This window comes from Leuciscus leuciscus (genome assembly GCF_965113295.1).
Source record: "Leuciscus leuciscus genome assembly, chromosome: 15".
In the NCBI taxonomy this organism is placed as follows: Eukaryota; Metazoa; Chordata; class Actinopteri; order Cypriniformes; family Leuciscidae; genus Leuciscus; species Leuciscus leuciscus.
The window spans coordinates 26,184,010-26,204,949 of record NC_138739.1 but is presented as its reverse complement, the minus strand read 5'-3'; the positions used below and the strand labels follow the sequence as shown (position 1 = coordinate 26,204,949).

Genomic DNA, 20,940 nt, shown 5'->3' with positions numbered 1-20,940 from the left:
AAATGGATGGATGATTGATTGTTGTGCACTCGTTATTGCGGTGCATTGTGGGACACTCGATAATGTCCACGATGGTTTCAGACACCACTACAAATTTCTGTTCCCTCAAATAGTGTCCTATTTAAGGATATAGGGGGCGATTTCGGACACAGCCCTGGATAGTCTTATACACTTCCTGTTGTGTGCACGGGCTCTCAAGTGGCCAACGCTGCGTGCGAAATCGAATACTTTGCTACTATATAGACCTTATGTAGCCCCGCCCCTTTTCAGCGCTGCGCTCATTGTCTTTTGACTTCCGGTCTGTATTTTCACAGCGATTTTGCGTGTTTATTAATGAACGGCTCGTTTTAAAATCTTCCAGGTCGACTGACATTTGTTAAGTCATCTGCTTTAAACATTACAGTCCTCATGATAACTTTAGTTAACTTTACATTAAGTAAATCCACTTCAAAAGCTAATTACTCCTGGACAGCAGCGCCATAGAAATATACAGAACGACCGCAAAAACGGAAGTTAAAAGACAATATTCTAAAGATGGCGGCGCCCTCGTTTCTCTGGCGCATAAGGTCTATATAGCATGCGAAAAATAGTACGCCAACAGAGTAGTATGTCCGAATGCATCAAACAACAGTGGATGAAAAATGGTCCCGGATGACCTACTACTTCCGGTGAGGTTCTGAAGTGCGCATTCAGTAGAGTAGTGCAGGTATGACATCACTTTGTAGGCCAAACCGCGGAAACGAGTTTGCATTTTAGCACTTCCGGTTCCATCGTCCCGATTTCAGACGCAGCTCAAGACCGCATGTGGGGGTATTTGGACGGGCTCAGATTCGGAATAATTAGAACAGTTCAGGATCATGTTGTAGCCTACCTTCGGGGGTATTTTCAAATAAACATGTATTAGATCAAACTAGCCGACTGTTTAGTATCATACAGTATGAGTAGCAAGCCCACATTGAATGTGTGATAGGCTACATATCTAGATTCAGCTTTACATTGAGCCTGGGATTGAAACAGGTTTGTTTAGCCTGAGTCGAGCGCGGTTCTACTCTCTCTCTCTCCGCGCCTCTTTTCCCACACATGGGTCACCTAATCCCTCCTCTGGAGAGCCGAACATGCAAAAGGACTTTTTCAGCACCGGGATTATAGCAAGCGAAGATCTGAGTTTAGATTGTGATCTGCAGTCTGACATAACAAATCCTACACCTCTGAGAACTAAATTTGCAGAGTAATTCCAAAGTTTTAAGGAAGTAGGCTATTTTACTTCAGTTAATTTCTTTTAATTAACTTCATTTATTTGCATGACCTTTCTGTGAGTGAAATGAGTCAGGCCATGCATAAAAAGTTTTCATTTCAGCAATGCAATGCAATGCAAAAAAAAAATAATTCACACTTCACGAAACAACCCATTTTGATTAAACTGATCGCAAATTAAATGGATTGTGAAAGTGGGTGTTACATACCAGATGGTCGTTCCAGAAATTATTCAGATTTCATTCTGATGAAAGATTTACAATTTTTTTTTTTTTTTTTTATTAATGAAAGGAATCACAGAAAGTAACTTTAAGAATAGATTTTTCATGATTGTAAGAGGCTGAATGGAAAATATTGCAAATAATTGAGAGGCTGATTTGAAATTTTTTATTAAAAACACACACACACACAACTTGAAGTGAACAAAACTTTAATATTATTTAAAACTTTTCTATTAATAATAAAATATTTCAAAAAGTTTCAAAAAATCTAAAAACTTTGCCTCATGGAAATAAAATATTCATTATAAAAGTATTTTCAAATATTAGAAAAAGAAAGTTATTCATCAGCTAGTCATTTTCTTGCATAAAATAATTTTTATTCTTTTTCTTTAAATAAAACTAAGGAACGCCTAACTAAACTTGAAAAGGTTTTATCTGTTTTCAGGTGGAGCATTTGTTTTAGTTTTTTTGACTGTTGATCTGTCTCATAAACAACCAGAATATCAAAGAGGTGTCACATAAACAGTGTGGTTAAGCCTCTTCTACACTTTTTTTCTTCAGTCTGTTGATGGTAACCCACACACCTGCCGTTTGCAGACACTGCTATTTGTTTGTAAACTTCAGTTTGAAGGATCTGAGGCTTTTGTGCTTTTTTAAAGGATCTGAGACGTTTATGCTGCCTGTTTTGTCTGCTCTGTCTAACACTGTTGTCTGCACAAAACACAGTAATCTACAATGAATCTCGCATTCAGAAGAGCAAGTCAAGAGGCACGTAAAGGGCTTTTCAATGCATAAAGAGTCTGAAAAGGTCTGCCATTGTTCAAAGTAGGGAGCAATGTGCTTGCTGTTTTAAAAGGATCTTTTCAGGTAGGCCGTAAACCGATCCTGGGCCTTTCCTGGCCAGGGTGTGCCTGGGCATCTCTGATTTACCTGAGGGACCAGACGACCGTGGATTGGGCCACCGAGGGAGGGGGGGACGGAGAAAAGGAGGCAGCTGGTTACTGGTTGCAAAGGATGAATGGATGAAAGAGGAGAAGGCTGAGAAATTACAAACAAAGGTGCTGATGAAGGTTACTGCAGAGGTTTTTGATCATGTCATCCTCAATCCACCTTGACCTGAGGAAAAGTATAAGCCAGAACATTGCAAAAAAGTGTTTAAACACAATAAACATTGCAACTGCATGTACACTTGACTACTTGACAAGAGGTGCTTAGGATAACAGTTAGGATAACGCAGTTCTCTGGCACAAGTTAAAAGTGAAACGATAAAGTAGTTAAGGCCAGAAGCCAGAACGCCTACAGTGTCATACAGTGAACCGTCAGAAATAAAAACGGGACATAAACAGCTGGCAATCTCCCGTCAGAGTGAGTTCTCTGAAAATATTGCCTTGAGAAATATACATCCTCATGTGTCATCATACTTTTGGCTATGAATTACACCACAAACTTTGATGTCCTCAATTGTCTTAATAAGTATTTTGGTCGGGATGCACCGATATGAAAGTTTTGGACGATAACGATAACCGATACTTTTTTATTCTTTTGATTATTTTAATGTTCTCATTATAATTTTATGTAGCCTATATGAACGACTTGCACTGCACATGTTGCACTTAACTGTATTTGAATTTTTGAAGAAATCATATTTCAAGTAATTCAAAACCATCATGGCAAACAGTGTGCATCTGAAATGTATCAACTGAAGGAAAAAAATTCCACATTTTCTTATTGGGCCGATAATGATAACATTAAAAAGAAACATATATTGGCCAATACCTATATGGTGGCCGATATTTATCATGCCACCCATATTCATATATATATATATTCATATATACACATATATCCATATATATATATATATATATATATATATATATATATATACATACATACACCATTTTGTTTTAATATTTTAGGAGGAAACAGTCGTAATTTGTTTAAAATCAATATACTTTTTTTTTCACAATAAGTATCGAAAGAGAGTTTATAAGAGTTTAAAACCTATTATAATTACTGTCTAAATATCTTTATTTAATAAAACAGGCTGTTGTTGAAAACAAGAACTTCTTAAGTGACTTGCCTGGTTAAATAAAGGTTAATAACAGTAATAAAGTCATAAAAGGCATTTGAAAATAAATTGATTTGTTGTTTCCAAATCGGTTCTTGGTACTTGGTAGGCTACCAGTGTTTATTATGTTCTATAATCCACCTACTAGGAACATTATATATGTTTTTTTTTTGTTTTGTTTTTTTTTAAATCTCCTGCCGCACATGAGAGCATAAGTTTGGCTTCAAAAAGAAGTTTTCAACAGGAAATTCGGTTTATTTGCACACTTGAAGCCATTCACTTTATCTAATCAGTCACCATCGGAGCGTCACTACGGAAAGTGGGCGTGGCGTTAAAAGTTTGCGAAGCCCGAAAGTGAATGAGTGACAGTTCATCCATCCTCCGCTTTACCAGAGCGCATGGGGCATCAGCTAGGATCCGCGCGGAATTACCAGATGCAAACTTTTACAGAGTAACAATGAATTTAAAATACATATTCCAACCCACACATGGACTCTCTGTTTGTTTAATTTCATTACTATTTTTAAAAATCAGACCTTTTTTTGTGCGCCATGCACGGTGAATGCGCCCAAATGCCGCCGCTTATACTTGAACTACTTTAATATGTGACCAAAAGTGGATTTATAAGATGATCTTGAGGAGGCTGTTACATGCACTGCCTGTCTTCGCTCTGACTTTGTTCATCCTGGTTTTGCTGGATTTGCAGCTGCGCACCCGGAGTGACCAAAACCCCACTGCGCCCTTTGCACGCGAAAGAACAGCATCTCTATCAAGGACCGTGGCTGTAAACCAACACAGAGATGTTGTTCTTGAAAATCAGAAACAGAAACCTCAGAAATGGAGGGAGATAAAGCCACAGCAATCTTTAAAACTCACTGACATCTTCATTGCAGTGAAAACCACCGGCCGGTTCCACAAGATCCGCCTTGCTCTTCTTCTGGAGACCTGGATCTCCAGGACTAAAGACCATGTGAGTGCTCCTTGATCTATTATATAGGCTACTCAAAATAAAGGGAATTTAATATAATAAACTACATAATAATCAACCAGTCAATGTTTTTGATAGTTCATTGATCATTTTATTAGTCTAAATCATGATTTATGATACAAACTCATACTAAAACTGCTGCTGTTGATGTCACAGGACGTCTGGCAGACATGTGCACATCCTGTGGCATCAGATAGAGGTTGTGTGCAAAAGCACAGGTGCAAAACCTCACTTGCATGGTGCCAAAATATGAGTGTCTCACAAGTGGCACCTAAGAAATGTTTCCAACCCACATTTTTTTCTATTTGATTGCTAAACAGAGTGATTGAAGTCATTTTTCACAAGCATGGATGAGCCGATTTTATTAACGTTGGCACCATGCCGCAAAGATTGGCCCATTGGTGCATCTATATTAAAACAGAGTGATCTGAGCCATTTCCTGTTTCGTCCGCCCTATGCTCGTTTATAGACTGAGCACTTCCTCTCTGTGTTCTCTAATTCAGCAGTAGCCTTGTCACGAGAGATGGACTTTTAGGTCCTCTTTTTTTGGTCACAAGAAGCAGAACTCACAGCGGTGACCTTTGAAAGAGAAACTAATGAAGACAGCTGACTGAAAAACCATTTGAATGAAGCCAAGTTCAGTGCTTTCCACTGATAGTCTTATAATACAAAGCATTTGGCGTGGCAGTGAATTGAAGCCTGTTTTAAGATATTTTTTTAGAGGTTTACTGATGGATTCTGGGTAAAGGCTTGTAGATACTGAAACCATCTCTGATTTGACAGATCTAAACGACCAGACCAAGTCTGCGGTTACAACACCGCAGCTCTATGAATCGTGACGTCATTTCACCACAAAATCCAAAGAAAAAAGTACAAAATTATGTTTCGCATAAAGGAAATTTTATTAAAATGTTTTGCACAGGGAATTTTTTTTATTTATAAATTGTATATAGGCCAGTAATATATAAATAATATTTAAAAACAATCTATATAATACTAAAATCAGAATACTAATATTAAATAATAATACAACTTTTATATTCTATTAAATATAGTATTAATCTATTTTTTAAAAATAATACTACTACTAATAACAATAATAATGATTTGTATTGTGGTATTATTAATCACACAATCATAAAATCAGCAGCAACAGCAATAATAATACAATTAATAATTGTAATTATGTGACTAATAATTCAACTTTTATATTAAATTAAATATATAATTTACTTATCATTAATAGCCTACTTTAAAATAAGAATACAACTTTTACATTCTATTAAATATTTACCTATTTTTATAATAATAAAAATTATTATGTTTATTGTGGCATTATTAATCACATAACAATAACAATAATAATAAAAACAACAACAATAATAATATTACAAATTATTATTTGATTAATAATAATTTTTTTATATTCAAATAAATATACAATTTACTTAATTTTAAATAATAAGTATTATTTTATAATAATACAATTAAAAATGATTAATTATATTATATTAACATATTATTAATAAGTGATTAATAATGTCAATTCCGAAAAATGGCTTCAGATTATTTAAGCAAAAAATAAATAAATAAATAAATATATATATATATATATATATATATATATATATATATATATATACTAAATAAATAATAAATCAATATTACCCAAATATGTTTTCAAATATGACCGGTTTTGTGAGATTTTCCCACCACTTGTCAACAACCTCATCATCTTTAAAAAAAAAGTTATACTATTAAATTCATGCTCATGTTAAACTCAAATTCATGCTTTGGGATATACTGGTTTGATATACTGGCTGGTATATAATACGATTTTTCACCCAGCTTTGCTGTTCCTTTGACTTGCTTGACACTTAAATTCATGTTGCATGAGACAAAATGTTTATGAGTGAAGCGCTAATTCCTTATATTATTTCTGTGAAAGTCAGACATAATTATTGGTCATTATTGGTACTTGGCAAAAAGCATGTTTTATTTTAAACTAACATCAAAAAAGTCTTTAATGTCCCCTTTAATGGACATCCATTTAAACCGTAAATGATTAGAGTTGACTGTGGCCTGCTGTAACATGACATTAAGAAGCAGAACAGAGTCGGACTGACGTACTAACACATGCATTCACACATTCAAACTAGTGGTTTGGCAGGCGCTAACAACATGAGCTCTACTTTAGGAAGATGTTAGTGATTGGACTTGCCGAGCATTATCTCTAAGTGGCTTGTCAAAACGAATTCCCAACATGCAACTCAGTATGCAACACTTTCAAAGGAGCATCCGTCACTCTAAATATAAGATGACACGTGCGAAACAGCAGCGCTGCTGATCCAAATACTTGTACGATCAAAGAGAAAGTGAGCGAAATGCTAGGGGCTGAAATTCCTCTTGTATGGCATACTAATTCGTTTGTGTTTGTGTGGAAGAAATGACTCTCAAACGTTCAGTAGTCTGACAGTCTATGAGTCTGAAACTGTAGGGGTTTGAGGTTGAGGTTTTTTCTCCCTCAAACGCAACGATTTCAAAAAAATTCCCTGCTTCTGCTTTATTGGTCCTGTTCTGAATATGAGAAAATGGTGCCTGAGGAGGAAGTGTGTGTTCATCTCAAGTTTGAAGATTCATCTTTTCCATTCCCTCTGGGGCGTTTACACGACAATGATGTAAACGGAAACTTTTTTCCTTCGCGTTTTTCGTGTACAGGCGACAACGTTGTCAAAATGATCCCCCTTCACACGGATCCGCGAAAACGACTAAAAGCGCTGTATTATTCATGCCAGGCCAGTAGTTGGCGATGTCACTTTGTACGGAAAAACGATGTGCCTATAGACTGAACACGTACATTAATACCATAGACAGTAAAAGAAATGGACACAGCGACCCCATTGGATTCAACGGGGAAAAGTGAAGTCAATTAGAAGCCCTCACTTCCTGATGGTCGAGCGTACTGCGCAGACTCAAACCGAGCTTGACGACGTAGATGTGACGTGAGCAACCCGTCTGTCTTCTAGTAGCTGTGCCAAGAGAAATCTGAATCATTCCCTTCCGAATCTTGCAGAGACGGAGAGTGTGAGTAGGAGGTGTCCATGAGCTAGAAGCAGGAGCAACTTTTGCTAAGTATTCTGATTAATTATTTTGTCATTTTGCCTCCACTTCCCTCCGATTGCCCGTGAGCTTCTCCTCCTGTCCATACGGTAATTTCTCTACTGTGCGACAGAGAGTCGCGTGGTTATGACGCAATCGTTAGCCTATTTTTACAAAAACTGCTTCTACGGGCCATAACGTAAGCTACAAGGTAATGGAGCCTTTTATACATTTTCGTGTTTCTTTAGAAATAAATAATGGACAAATGGAGTCTTTAAACGCCTCAGATGTAAAGTTATTCGCTGTCAAAGTGACGCCAAAATGAATGGGAGTCAATGGAATGCTGACAGCAGGTGATGGTCTGCTAATCAATGGCGGCGCCGAATGACTGCCCCCCTGAGTAAAGGCGGCCGCACACCGGACGCGCAGCTCAGCGCCGCGTCGCGCCACGTCTAGGACAACTGTCATCTGAAAATCCGATAACATCAGCAATTTTCTGATTTCTGTAAATAAATATAAAACTAAATGTATATTGCAGCACAGGGTGAAGTCCGTATATACATTAACTACGATTTGAGACACATAAATGTAAATTTAATATAAAACTATGTAAATAGCGCTCTGTGGCGCGGCAGGATTTTGAACACGGTCCTGAGCCGCCGCGGACAGACGCCGAAAGGCGCCGCCGGTGTGTGTACTCTCATAGAGAATAGTGTGTTCGAATTTAAAAGACGTGGCGCTGCGTGGCGCGCCGCCGAGCTGCGCGTCCGGTGTGCGACCCCCTTAATACTCATGCCTGACATCACTGTTTTCACAAATTCGCGTTTTTGTGGTTTACACACAGATGATAGCAGTTCAATTTTCAAATATTTGCACTTTTGAAACCCATTTTCAAAAGTTTCCATTTTCAGGCCCATTCAAAAGTCATATGACAATGGATAACTTTTTATACGTTTTGGCATCTCATTTACACGACAACTGTGTTTTGGGGGCCTGAAAATGCAAACTTTTGAAAATGGGATTCAAAGTGAAAGTTATTGAAAACGGTACCGTTATTGTCTTGCGAACAGTGATGTCATGCGCATGCATATTACATGTTTTTTTACAAAGTGACATCGCCAACTACTGGCCTGACATGAATAATACAGTGTTTTTAGTCGTTTTGTGAACGTGGATCGCTTTGACAACATTGTCATCAATATGTTAAAACCGTGTAAACTTACCCTCTATGAGGAGACAATGACTAATTTTAAATATAAATTTTACGAAAAATCTTAACATTTGAACGTAACATAAGAATGTTAACATTAAGTTAAAAACGTTATTTCTGAATGTTTTCTGAACATTCTTTTAAATGTTTTATGCGAACGTTAAAGGAACGTTCCATTTGATCATTTTGCAAACATAACGGAAACGTTACTTTTGAAGTTGAAACATTTAAAAAACGTTACGCAAACATCCAACCAAACGTTTCGAGTAAAAAACGCTCCACGAACGATGTATAAAATGTTTTTGAGAACATAATTAAAGACCAGAAGGAATGTCTTACTAATGTTCCTGGAAGAACGTTTGTTCATAACTTTGAGAGAACCTTGCCACAACGTCAGCTAAAGTTCTGAGAACATTCCCTGTTAGCTGGGCTTTTTCCAGGCGACTGAGTTCTGTCCCAATGTATGATGCTTACGATTTGGGCTTTGTTCAGTTATGTTTTTGAGTTCCAATAGAGGGTTTTTAAGCACAGGATGTTGTTTGTGTGTGTGCGTATGTTTGTGTGCCCTTTGCCTCCGTGCCAATGGAGGAAGCAACAGCCGCAGACTACGTTTCGAAACAATGACAAAACGGAAGTCTATCTGACAGAGGAAGTCTTAAGCTGAGGAAACAGGAACGAAGTGTGAAACAACAACTCTGGCACTTTTAACAAATGCCAGGAAATTTTTTTTAAAAAAGAAAAAAAGCCGGACATCCGACACATCCGAGCAAAGGCGTTTTTGCCCCCCGCCCACCGCCCAACACATTGTTAGATTTTGTTATTGAGCACGTTTACAGACTAATATATATATATTTGTTTCTGTTCGTTTCAGTGACATGTGTATATGAGGCTTTGATATTATAAGCAAAAACGTTTTGGATGCAACCGGCTTCCTATAAGTGCATCAGTTTTTTATCGTCCATCACATTATGAGGCCTTTCTTTCCTAAATTTGCAGGTGGAGCTCACTGAAGAGCCAAATGACATCCAGTCTATGGATCTAATGGATGGAGGGATAGAGTTATGGTGTGCTTGGACCTTCTAGCTCCACCCATTACATCCAAAGCTGGGCTCCATCTGTGCCTATTTCTTTCCCTCTCAAGTTGGGAAGACAAAATGAACGCGCCTCCTCCACCGGTTTCACTTCATTATGCCACTAATGGGCAGTTGTGCTGCCGTTTCACTCTTTGTGTATCTCCAGACGGTGCTTTATGAGCCGCTGTCATCAGCCGTCTGATATGAGAGCTAAAGATCCACCCTTATGATTTATGAAGGAGCTCGGGGTGTGAGTGGGCCGTTTCCACTCGCTCTGGCCCATTGGCTTTGATGGCTGCGGCATTGATCTGCGCGTTCGATTATTCTGCCTGTACTCAAGGACCACGGAGGGAGAGGCATGTAGACTTACGATCTGAGCCGTCTGGACGCCTAGACGTCGTAATGAAGCTAAACTTCCAGAGTGACACCGGCACTGCATCATCATAGGATGCGATAAAGATTGTGTGTGTGTGTGTGTGTGTGAGTCAAAACGGAAGTGTAGAGGTATATATGGCCACAGATAGGATGTGCCTTGGTCTAGCAGGAAATGGCTCCCAAATCTGCTCCTCTCACTTGGTTGAGAGACTTCTTTTTTATCATTTCAGATCTGTGGTTACAAATGACTCTGGAAAGGTTCAATATATATTAGTGCTGTCACTTCAATTAATTGCATGTAAGAAAAGTTTGTAAATATATATTTGACGACTCTTCGACAGATTGCTTTTGTTCCTTTTCTGTAATGGATAAAACTTCTGCTAAATGCATAAATGCATATATCTACATATTAAAAGTCATGTTTTGAATATGTATGATAATAATTATTTTAATAATTATTATATTATTATATTTCTAATAATATAGTAATACATTTTAATGTGTAATATAAAATATATTTATTTATTTATTAATAGTTAAATAAAATAAAAGTTAAATAAATGTAATTAGTTCTACATTTTGTAACATTCTTTAAAATGTTGTCATTGTTTAATTTGAATGTTTATATAATTTTCTTCAAACTATATTAAAGGCTATATTACAGTGGTTACCTCATATAATCAAATTTTAGAACAATTTTATACAATATTTGTTTCCTTTTGTAAGTTGCTTTGGATGCATAGATGTAAATGTCTACGTAATAAAAGTCATGCTTTGAATATGTTTAATAATACTTATTTTAATAATTGTTATATTATTAGGTTTTGAATAATATAATAATACATTTTTGCAATTATTCCTAATTGGAATTATTCATTGTTGTGTAACATTTAGTGAACAACTGACACTCTAGAGAACACAATTATGAGAAAATGAGGAAAAAACGATGTCCAAAAAATATTAGTCTGTAAAAATAATAATTATATATTTTTTATATATGATATATATTTTATATAAAAAGATAAAAGTAATATTTAATAAAATATATAATTTAAGAATTAAGAACAATAAATATTTAAGAATTTAATTTTTTTTGTTTTTGTTTTCCACCCCTCGAGCACACTAAATGTTCCACATTAGTAATTTTTTTTGTGTGAATGAAATTAATAATTTTCTTATGTTTTCTAATTATTATAATTAATAAAATGCAGGAAGGATGCATTAAATTTAGCAACAGTTACAGTATATATATATATATATATATATATATATATATATATATATATATATATATATATATATATATATATATATATATATATATATATATATATAAATATAATGTCACAAAAAATTAGCTTTCAAATAAAATAACATTTATATTCGTCAAAGAAAAAATTAAAAAATGTATTACAGTTTCCACAAAAATATTAAACAAAATTTTTTTATCAAATAAATGCTGCCTTGGTGAGCATAGGAGACTTCTTTAAAAAAATAAATAATATATATATATAAAAAATCTTACGGACATCAAACCTTTAAATGGTGTATATCCCACATATTAAAAGTCACGTATTGAATATTTATAATATTAATTATATTATTCAGTTTTGGATAATATAAAAATTACATTTTTATTAACATTATTCATAATTAGAATTATTTGTTGTTGTATAAGTGAAGATGTCTAAAATAATAATAATAATAATCAACCCAACCCAATCTAATTTAAAAGCTATTGTAGTGAAAACTGCGATATGAAATGTATAATATAAAAAATATTTAATAAAATATATAATTAATAGTTAAATAAATAAAAAATTAAGAATAAATAATAATGATTAAAAAATTATAAAAATGTAATATTTATTTTAGTGCTACATTATGTAATATTCCTTAAAATTTTTCTTTGAAAAAAAAAAGGTTTATTCTGACTGTTTATTTAATGTTCATCAAACTATCAAAAACAATAGATCAACTGTACCTCATATTTCTGAATTATTTAGTGATATTTTTTTTTATTTTTTTTTTTTATAATGTTTCTCAATAGTTTTTGTGCCAACCCAATATCAGCTGTGGTTTTTAGACACTCTCACACAAAAACACAAACGCTTCGCAACATTGTCGTCCCACCTTGAGAAAACATTGGTAATAACAAACCAAAATCCTCTGATAAGAAAAAACCGGGAACACAGATGCTCTGAGGCCTCCTGGTGTTATCTCGCAGTGGTGCATTATGGGAGTTTGGATGTTACTTGTCCTCAAAAGACCACCAGGCTCTCACTGCACCATTTCAGAATTAATCTGGTTTCCCTCATGAATTTGTGTTTATTCTTTACTTTTACAGACGTACATCTTCACAGACAGTCCAGATGAAGATATTTACTCTGAAGGTAGATCATCTTTCTTCTGCAGGATTGGTGTGAACTTCTGAATCTTTGCTCTTCACTCGTTGTGTGTTTCTGTGCTCACAGGATTTAATGTTGTCGTCACTGACTGCTCGCCGGAGCACAGTCATCAAGCTTTATCCTGCAAGATGGCTGCCGAGTATCACCACTTCATGGCCTCTGACAAAAAGTGAGTTGGACGATAACGTAATATGACCTCATGTTACGATTCATATCAATGTATCTATGTATCTATAGCCGCATTTCAATTTGTCCCAGGAACTTTCCCCCCCAGACCTGTTGCTGTCTGCGTTTCCATTGCTGTCTAAAGTACTGTGAAGATTAAGCAAATTAGTCCGTTGACGTAGGACTGCGTGCGACTTTCCAGTTCCCGCTGGATTTCGTCCTCCGCATATAAGCTTAATAAAGCCAGAACCTCATTGTCGGTCCATCAGTCGTATTTTTTAAACTCCATTTTTTATTCTTCTTCCTCTTCTTTTAGTTTCTTGGCAGATTGCATTGTTCATTTGTTGCATACCGCCACCTACTGTACAGGAGTGTGTAGAGTGTTGCAGTAATATTTTGGCTATTCAATCAAAAAGCCATTTTTGATTAGAATAGCAAACAACTCTGCACGCACCGCAACAGACTTTAAATGGTGGTTGAAATAAAATGCTGCGTGGAGTCAACCAATCAAAATGCTGCATGAACTCAACCAATCAGCATGTTCAGCACCCAAGTCGCACCCCCGAAAGTTCCTGAACTATCTATCTATCTATCTATCTATCTATCTATCTATCTATCTATCTATCTATCTATCTATCTATCTATCTATCTATCTATCTATCTATCTATCTATCTATCTATCTATCTATCTATCCAACGTGCTAAGACAATGTGTACATTACAAGTTTGATACAACTTTTAAAGCACTTGTGATTTGCCATAGGTGGTTTTGTCATGTTGATGATGATAATTACCTGAACCCCGGAGCCCTTCTTTCTCTCCTGACGGCCTTCCCAGGAGAAAGCGATATCTATGTGGGCAAGCCGAGCCTGGATCGACCAATGAGAGCACAGGAGCTGCTGGAAGGGAATAAGACGGTCAGTATCCCCCCCTTTTTTTTTTTTTTTTACTGAATTCACTGTTCTGAACAATTATCGATAATAATATTTTTTATTTTTCATTGATCAGCCTTTACCAAAATGTAATTTTTTTCCCCTTCAGGGATCAATCAGTGATTAGAGCTTTATTGCTTATTTATCTGGACAATTCTGTCGGCTCTTTTACTGTATAGCTGGAAAAAAAAAATACTGTCAGGGGAGTTGATCCAATCATGTACAATGTTTAACGCTAATCATTTTGAGTCTTTGGACCTGCTTCTTCTCTCTCTCTCTCTGTGTGTGTGTGTGTGTGTGTGTTAATGTGTGTGGTCCTGGTAAACCCTACGTTATGGGGACAAAATGTCCCCACAAAACTGACAATATCTGAACTCCTTGTCCTTGTAGGGACCTATTTTAATCCCCATGAGGAAAATAGCTAATAAATCATCCTAAATTATGTTTTATGAAAATGGAAAAATGCAGAAAGGTTTTAGGGACAGGGTTAGAGGATAGAATATACAGTTTGTAGAGTATAAAATTCATTATGTCTATGGAATGTCCTCATAAATCATGAAAACCCATTGTGTGTGTGTGTGTGTGTGTGTGTGTGTGTGTGTGTGAGGTCTACAGGAACAGACAAGCCATTCAGTTCAGATTTCATAATCTCTCTCTCTCTCTCTCTCTCTCTCTCTCTCTCTCTCTCTCTCTCTCTCTCTCTCTCTCTCTCTCTCTCTCTCTCTCTCTCTCTCTCTCTCTCTCTCTCTCTCTCTCTCTCTCTCTCCTCTGATATCTTCTTGGGCCACATTTGCAACTGGGGGGGTAATAAAAATGAGACCTGTCTTTTCATTTCTGCCACCCCAGCCGGACGCTACCTCCGCTCAATGGGATGAAAGACAAAAAGAAAACAAATAATTATACCCACCATAACTAAATATTGGTTATACCCATTTAACAACACATGCATTTTATACATTCTTTTTAATTGTGTTGTTACTGTCTACAAATACATTTTGCCTGCTTCCTTTGCTTTGTTCCTCAACTTCTTTCTCTATATAACACCCAGTCGGACAGTCAAAGCTCCATTGAATCTAAAATGCTCTTTCGTTCTGGTCAAAAACCTGGGCCGTCCCATCTGCCTCTCTGTGTGTCCCCTGTGTTGTTTATGTCCACATTTATACGTCTGGCTGGACAGGCCACAACTCCCTACAGGGGAGGAATACAGTCGAAAGGATGAGACGACAGAAAAGGACTGTAGAGAACCTTGAGGGTAACGGCCACACGGAGGATTGAATGGAGAGATAAATGGATGGGGGGATGAGTAGATGGATACAGGCAGATTTATGCCCCTGTTGCTTATGATGCTCCACAAAACCCCATGTAAAAACAAACCGGCTAAGGTTATCTGGAAAGCCAAGAAATGAAGAGCAGATATGCATTGAGAGCTTACGGAGAAAGAGAAATTCATGGTTTGAAGAGCTGATACATTGCAATTTTTGTTGCTTAATAAGGGATTTGGTCACATAATTGGTGAACCATCTTAATTAATGTAAAGATTTTAGATTGCTTCTTGGCGGTATTGCAAATAGGATTTTGTAATAAAAAAACTTGAATGAAAAGAAGGGGAAAATTCGAATGGAAATTGAAATAAATGCATTTTATGCAACAGTTGTTTTCAAGCGTCACTTCTTAGATGTTCGCATCAATCCACGTGTCTGTGTTTGTGCTCAGTTTGTGTTGGCCTATTAGTGGTGGGAATTTGACTCTTTCTGTATTTTACATATTTACACCAGTAGGTGGCGGCCAATAACTGTCTTTATGAGTGAGTCAATGAATCATTTTCTCAAGCGATTCATTTAAAAGCACAGACTCATTCAGGTTCATGAGTGAGTCATTGAATCATTAACTCAAGAAATTCATTCAAAATCGGTAATTCATTCAGGAACAAAATGAGGAATTGGCTGCGTCCAAAATGGCATACTCTCTTTAGTAGGTACTTATTTTGAATAGCCTAAGTAATTACTTCACGACCGCTAAAAAAGTGTGTTCTATATAGTATGAATGTGTGTAGTATGAATGTAATCTGGACGTAGTACATTCGCCATGTTGTCATTATCATGTGACCTACCAGCATCAGTTGTGTCGCTTCACTGTCATTCATAAATCCTCTCCTGTGGCCTCATGGGATAGTAAAGTGTCTCACCGGAAGTAGTAGATCACCCGAGTACTTTTTGCCTACTCTTTTAGGAGTACTGCGAATTCAGACATTCTTCTTTTGTCACATACGTTTTTTCGCCTACTAAGAATGCAATTTTGGATGAAGCCACTGTGTTTATGAGTGATTTACTCAATGAATCATTCATTAAACAGATTCGTTAAAAAAAAACTAAATCATTCAGAATCTAAACAAGTGATCATCTTTATGAGCAAATCAATGAATATTTCACTCAATATAGGCTAATATATTAATATTATATATATATATATATATATATATATATATATATATATTGATGTACAAGTGATGAACATTTCTGTACACTTGCAAAATATTTTTTTAAGGAAACTGAGATTCATCAGCAAGTTGCTTTAATAACTGCTCTTGTTAATCTCTTTCATCTCTTGTTGCTTAAATGCCTTTTTTAGGTGAGGCTTTTACTCACGAGTCTCCACATGTACTGCTGTAAACTACCGCACAGTGACCGCTTGCATCACTAGAGCTTCAGAACGACCATAAATCACCCTGCTCATCAATATTTTAGGGCTTGATTCTTAAATTGTAATGAACTGCGTCATTAATTCTTCATATAAATTATAGATTTGTAACCAACTGCATGAGGCTGATGTTGAAACTGACTGGTTGACTTTTTCCTCTGTTCCGTTTCAGAGGGACGTCCGCTTCTGGTTTGCCACAGGAGGGGCCGGTTTCTGTCTGAGCAGGAAGCTGGCAGAGAAGATGGCACCCTGGGCAAGGTGAGGCGCTGATTCAGCACATGTGTGTTTGGCTTTGATTATGACACATTTTAGTGCCTGTACCTTCCTATAAGAAATCATTTAAAAAATCTTACCGACCCTACTCTTATGAACTGTATAGTGTATATATCATGCATATAGAATATGTTTGTCTTTATTTGCAGTGGTCCCAGGTTCGAGCAGACCTCCGCAGTAATCATGTTACCTGATGACTGTACGGTGGGCTTCATAGTTGAGAGGCGACTGGGCGTCTCAATGGTCCATAGCAACATGTTTCACTCTCATCTGGAAAACCTACTTCTAATTTCCCCCAGTGATATCCCCAAACAAGTGAGATGACTGTAATTTTAACCTGAATTTTTTTAATGGTGGCTATTAGTATTGCTTATATTGAGGTATTAAAGTATTGCTATTGTATTGTTACAGAAATGAATGATGGTTCATTCATTTCAGTTGAGAAGAAAGGATTCGAAGCGATCAAAATTAGGATTTTCTAAGTATCATTTGACTTAATAAGCTAGTCTTGTAAGATAACGCCTAGCATCCACCTAGGATACCCTAGCAACTACTTAGAATACCCTAGCAACCACTGCACTAGAATGCACTAGAAACAATCTACTACAACCACCTAGCAAATAACTAACAATCACTCATGCAACTTTATTTCATAACTTTAGCACAGGCAAAAAGTAATCATATTTTCTTTAAAAAATGCCAACATTTAGTTTTTATAGTTTGATTTAAAATACTAAAGGAACAGTGAATTAATATTTTAGTTCAAAGAACTGGATTGTAATATCTTAGTTAAAAAAACGGAATATATTTATATAATATATGTAAGGGATAATGTAGAGCGAGGCGGTTGTTATAGCGAATACAACCCCGACAGGCTGATCAGGATCAGCTTGAATCAGCCTGAAGGGGTTGTATTCGCTATAACAACCGCCTCGCTCTACATTATCCCGCTTACTACATGGCTACCTACCAAATAAATCAATAATTTGACACAAAATATTGATTTAAAAAGGAGTTTATTGATTTAAAAACGATTGTATTGCTTCCGCTAAAGAAAATAGTCTGTTCCGTCTCTACGGTTAGAATTCTGCGTCCATAGCAACGCTCTGTTTTTCATGGCAACGGTGTGTTATACTTAGCAGCGGTCTGTTATCAAGAAATAACAAACCGCATTCTACATTAGAATTCAACCAAGCCATGTAATAAATATATATATAAAAATATATATAAAAAATAAATAATATATATATATATATACAGTATATATACAGTATATATATATATATACAGTATATATACAGAACTGAATGCTAATATTTTACCTCAAAGAACTGGATGCTAATATTATTTTATCTGCCAAAAAAAAAAAAAAAAAGATTTTTTGGGCTGAAATGAAATGGTTCGTAAAAAAAATTCTTACTAGTCATGCAATTCTAACAACATATATTCTGTTCTTCCTGTTTGTTTCTCTTCCTCTAACACTGAAGGTGACTCTAAGCTATGGATGGTTTGAGAATAAAATGAATAGTGTTGAACTAAAAGGAGTTTTTACCAAAGACGAAGATCCGTCCAGGTTAGTCATGCACACACCTTAACACATACACCTACATGCAGACCCTGGGGATATAGATTTGCTATTTATGACTAAAAGATAACAAATACTGGCACTAACTCCTATTTCCTTTGTTCATTCAACACAAATTACCAGACAAAGTAATGTTAAAGTTAGATATAGCCAGTATGATGTAAAAGCATATTCCACTAAAGTTCCTGAAATCTAATTTCATGCTAATATTTGTATGTTTATCTGTATTCAGTGAGTTTGGTATCTTCCCACACATCTTTTTTTTCATTAAACATCCAGGCATTTTCTGTTATCGCTATAAATCCGTTCTTACACACTTCGTGAGCAGACATCTCTTACGGGCAGTTTAAAAGCACTTCCTCGTACATATTAATCAGCTTAATCTGAATATATTTGTCTGTATGTATCACCAAACTCTTCACAGGCTAAAAGATTTTGTTTTCCTCAAGTGATAACGGATACTTGTTTTTGAGACCCAGTGAAGTTTGATTCATGCAAAGATTTCGCAAACTTCAACTAATCCTTTGCTTTTATCATTTATTATTCTATGATGACATTTAAAAATGTGTCATAGACATTGTTAATGATGCATTTAAGATGTTTTTAGCTAATGTTGTTCTGTTTCAATCTGTTTTTCAGGTTCAGGACAGTCCACTGTCTTCTGTACCCTACGACAAGTTGGTGCCCTGTAGCCCTCAAAAACGCCTTACCATGGAATCAACGTGGTTTCCAATGATATAATAATCATGTATAAAGTGAGAATTTTAATGCATGAAGTTTGTAAGTGCTGAGGAGCCAACAAAAGCCAAAAGTGCATGGTGTTCAAATGAGGAAACGTTCAAACCTCAATGTTTAACTGAGCCATTATTATTATTGAAATTGTTAATTGAATATGTATCCTCTGTCTACTTGCTGCACATTTTGGTTATGTTTTTAAACCATGTAGGCTACTATATATAATCAAATGATTTCAAAACAGGGTAATCTTTTCTATGATCAGTTGTATTCGTATATTTGCACTGTACACATTTTGATTACTGTAATATATTTGTACTGTATGATATACATGAAGCACTTAAGGTTCGTGGATATCCACTAAAATATGTTTTGAAATACATTTTACAGTGTTTGTTAAATAAAAAATATTTTCTTTATAAAGACTATGAATTATTTATTTTTTAATAGTCTAATGTGAGTGTGTGGTGGTGTGTTTGGAAAAAGTGCTCTACATGTAACGACAGGTTGGAATAATCATGCACTGCCTCTTTAAGACAGGGCTTTGCCAGATAGGGGGTACTGGCCCTTTAAGACAGCCAGCCAATCAAATGAACCAAGCAATCAAGTGGCAGTCGGTGAGAAAAAATAGCAAATTATATTATCAGCTGCATAATTTGATTACTACTCATTTTGTAACACGATATTAATACATATAGGAAATTCAGTAGTTAATGTAAATGTAGGTTGGTGGAACTACACCATTCTGAGGATAAACATGCTTTTGTCTTTGAATGAAAGTTCAAATGAACTTTCTCCCTCAAACTAAGTATACCTGTAGGCTACAGTATAGCCATTAACAGCCTACTTGTTTTACTACACAAATTTGGAAAATTTTCTTTCTGCCCCATAAGTCTTAATGTCTACCTGTGGACATTCAACCAGCCAGAGAAGAGGATCCGCAATCTCATTTTCTGCCGTCTGCTCACCGCCTGATCTGTGTGGCCATAAAAGCAGAAGATAATGAAAGCTTTCACACACTCTTATTTGTCCTGTGGTCGGACACAGGGAGGTCTATAATGGAACCGCAAGAAGTTCACGACATAACTTGAGGGACATTCTACCAGAAACGTACATTATCTGTCCTTGAATTGTTACAGTGAATAAAAAAGTATTTCATCCAAAAATTTCTAAAACTGGCTCATAGTTGATTTCTGTGAGTTGTTCTGTAAAGGAATATGTCATTCATTAGGTTCTCAGATATTTTTTTCTTTATTAAAAACACTTTTGAAAATTACAAATCATGTCCATGCCCTTGTCCTCAGCCAAATTGGAGCTACAGCTTTCATAGTTTTGTTATGCTACAAACTGTTATTTAAAAAAAAAAAACTCATCAATAACAAGTTTAAGCTGTTATCATTCACATCAACTGATCAAAAACATAAAATTATATATAAATTCTACAAATAAATTCTATTTTACAACTGTCCCCATGTTTTGGTCAGTCCTGTCACGTTTACATAAAACTCTACATAAAATGTGTGAAATACACCTTTAAGGGTATCACTCAGAGGAAGTGACATCATTTGACCCAGGTGAAGCTTACATTGATTAAGGCTGAATTGTTTCATTGAATTGTATGATTTTAAGCTTGTTTTTGTATGTTTTTTTTAGGAAGACGAGCTAAAGGGTCAGGCCCTGTCACGGTTAAACATTCCAGAAAATAATGAAAATGTTTTAAATCCAAAACATGTCTAAAAAGGTTATTGAAATTCCTTGCTTGCATGTTAACAGTTTTTATGCTAGCATGCTAGCAGGCTGAGTAATGGCAGTTTACAATGGCCAACCGTCAGGCCCTGTCACATCAGGCCCTGT

The 20,940-nt window shown here is 35.8% G+C and overlaps 1 protein-coding gene across 1 annotated transcript; it reads left to right on the top strand.

The window, feature by feature from the left end:
* The first annotated feature begins 3,910 nt into the window (after positions 1 to 3,910).
* mfng (MFNG O-fucosylpeptide 3-beta-N-acetylglucosaminyltransferase) lies at positions 3,911 to 19,509 on the top strand. The gene is made up of 8 exons (XM_082138248.1): positions 3,911 to 4,516; positions 12,639 to 12,684; positions 12,766 to 12,868; positions 13,628 to 13,781; positions 16,666 to 16,751; positions 16,916 to 17,081; positions 18,254 to 18,339; positions 18,991 to 19,509. The coding sequence occupies exons 1-8, from the start codon at positions 4,175 to 4,177 to the stop codon at positions 19,085 to 19,087; spliced, it is 1,080 nt and encodes a 359-aa protein (XP_081994374.1). The 5' UTR covers positions 3,911 to 4,174; the 3' UTR covers positions 19,088 to 19,509.
* Positions 19,510 to 20,940: the final 1,431 nt, after the last annotated feature.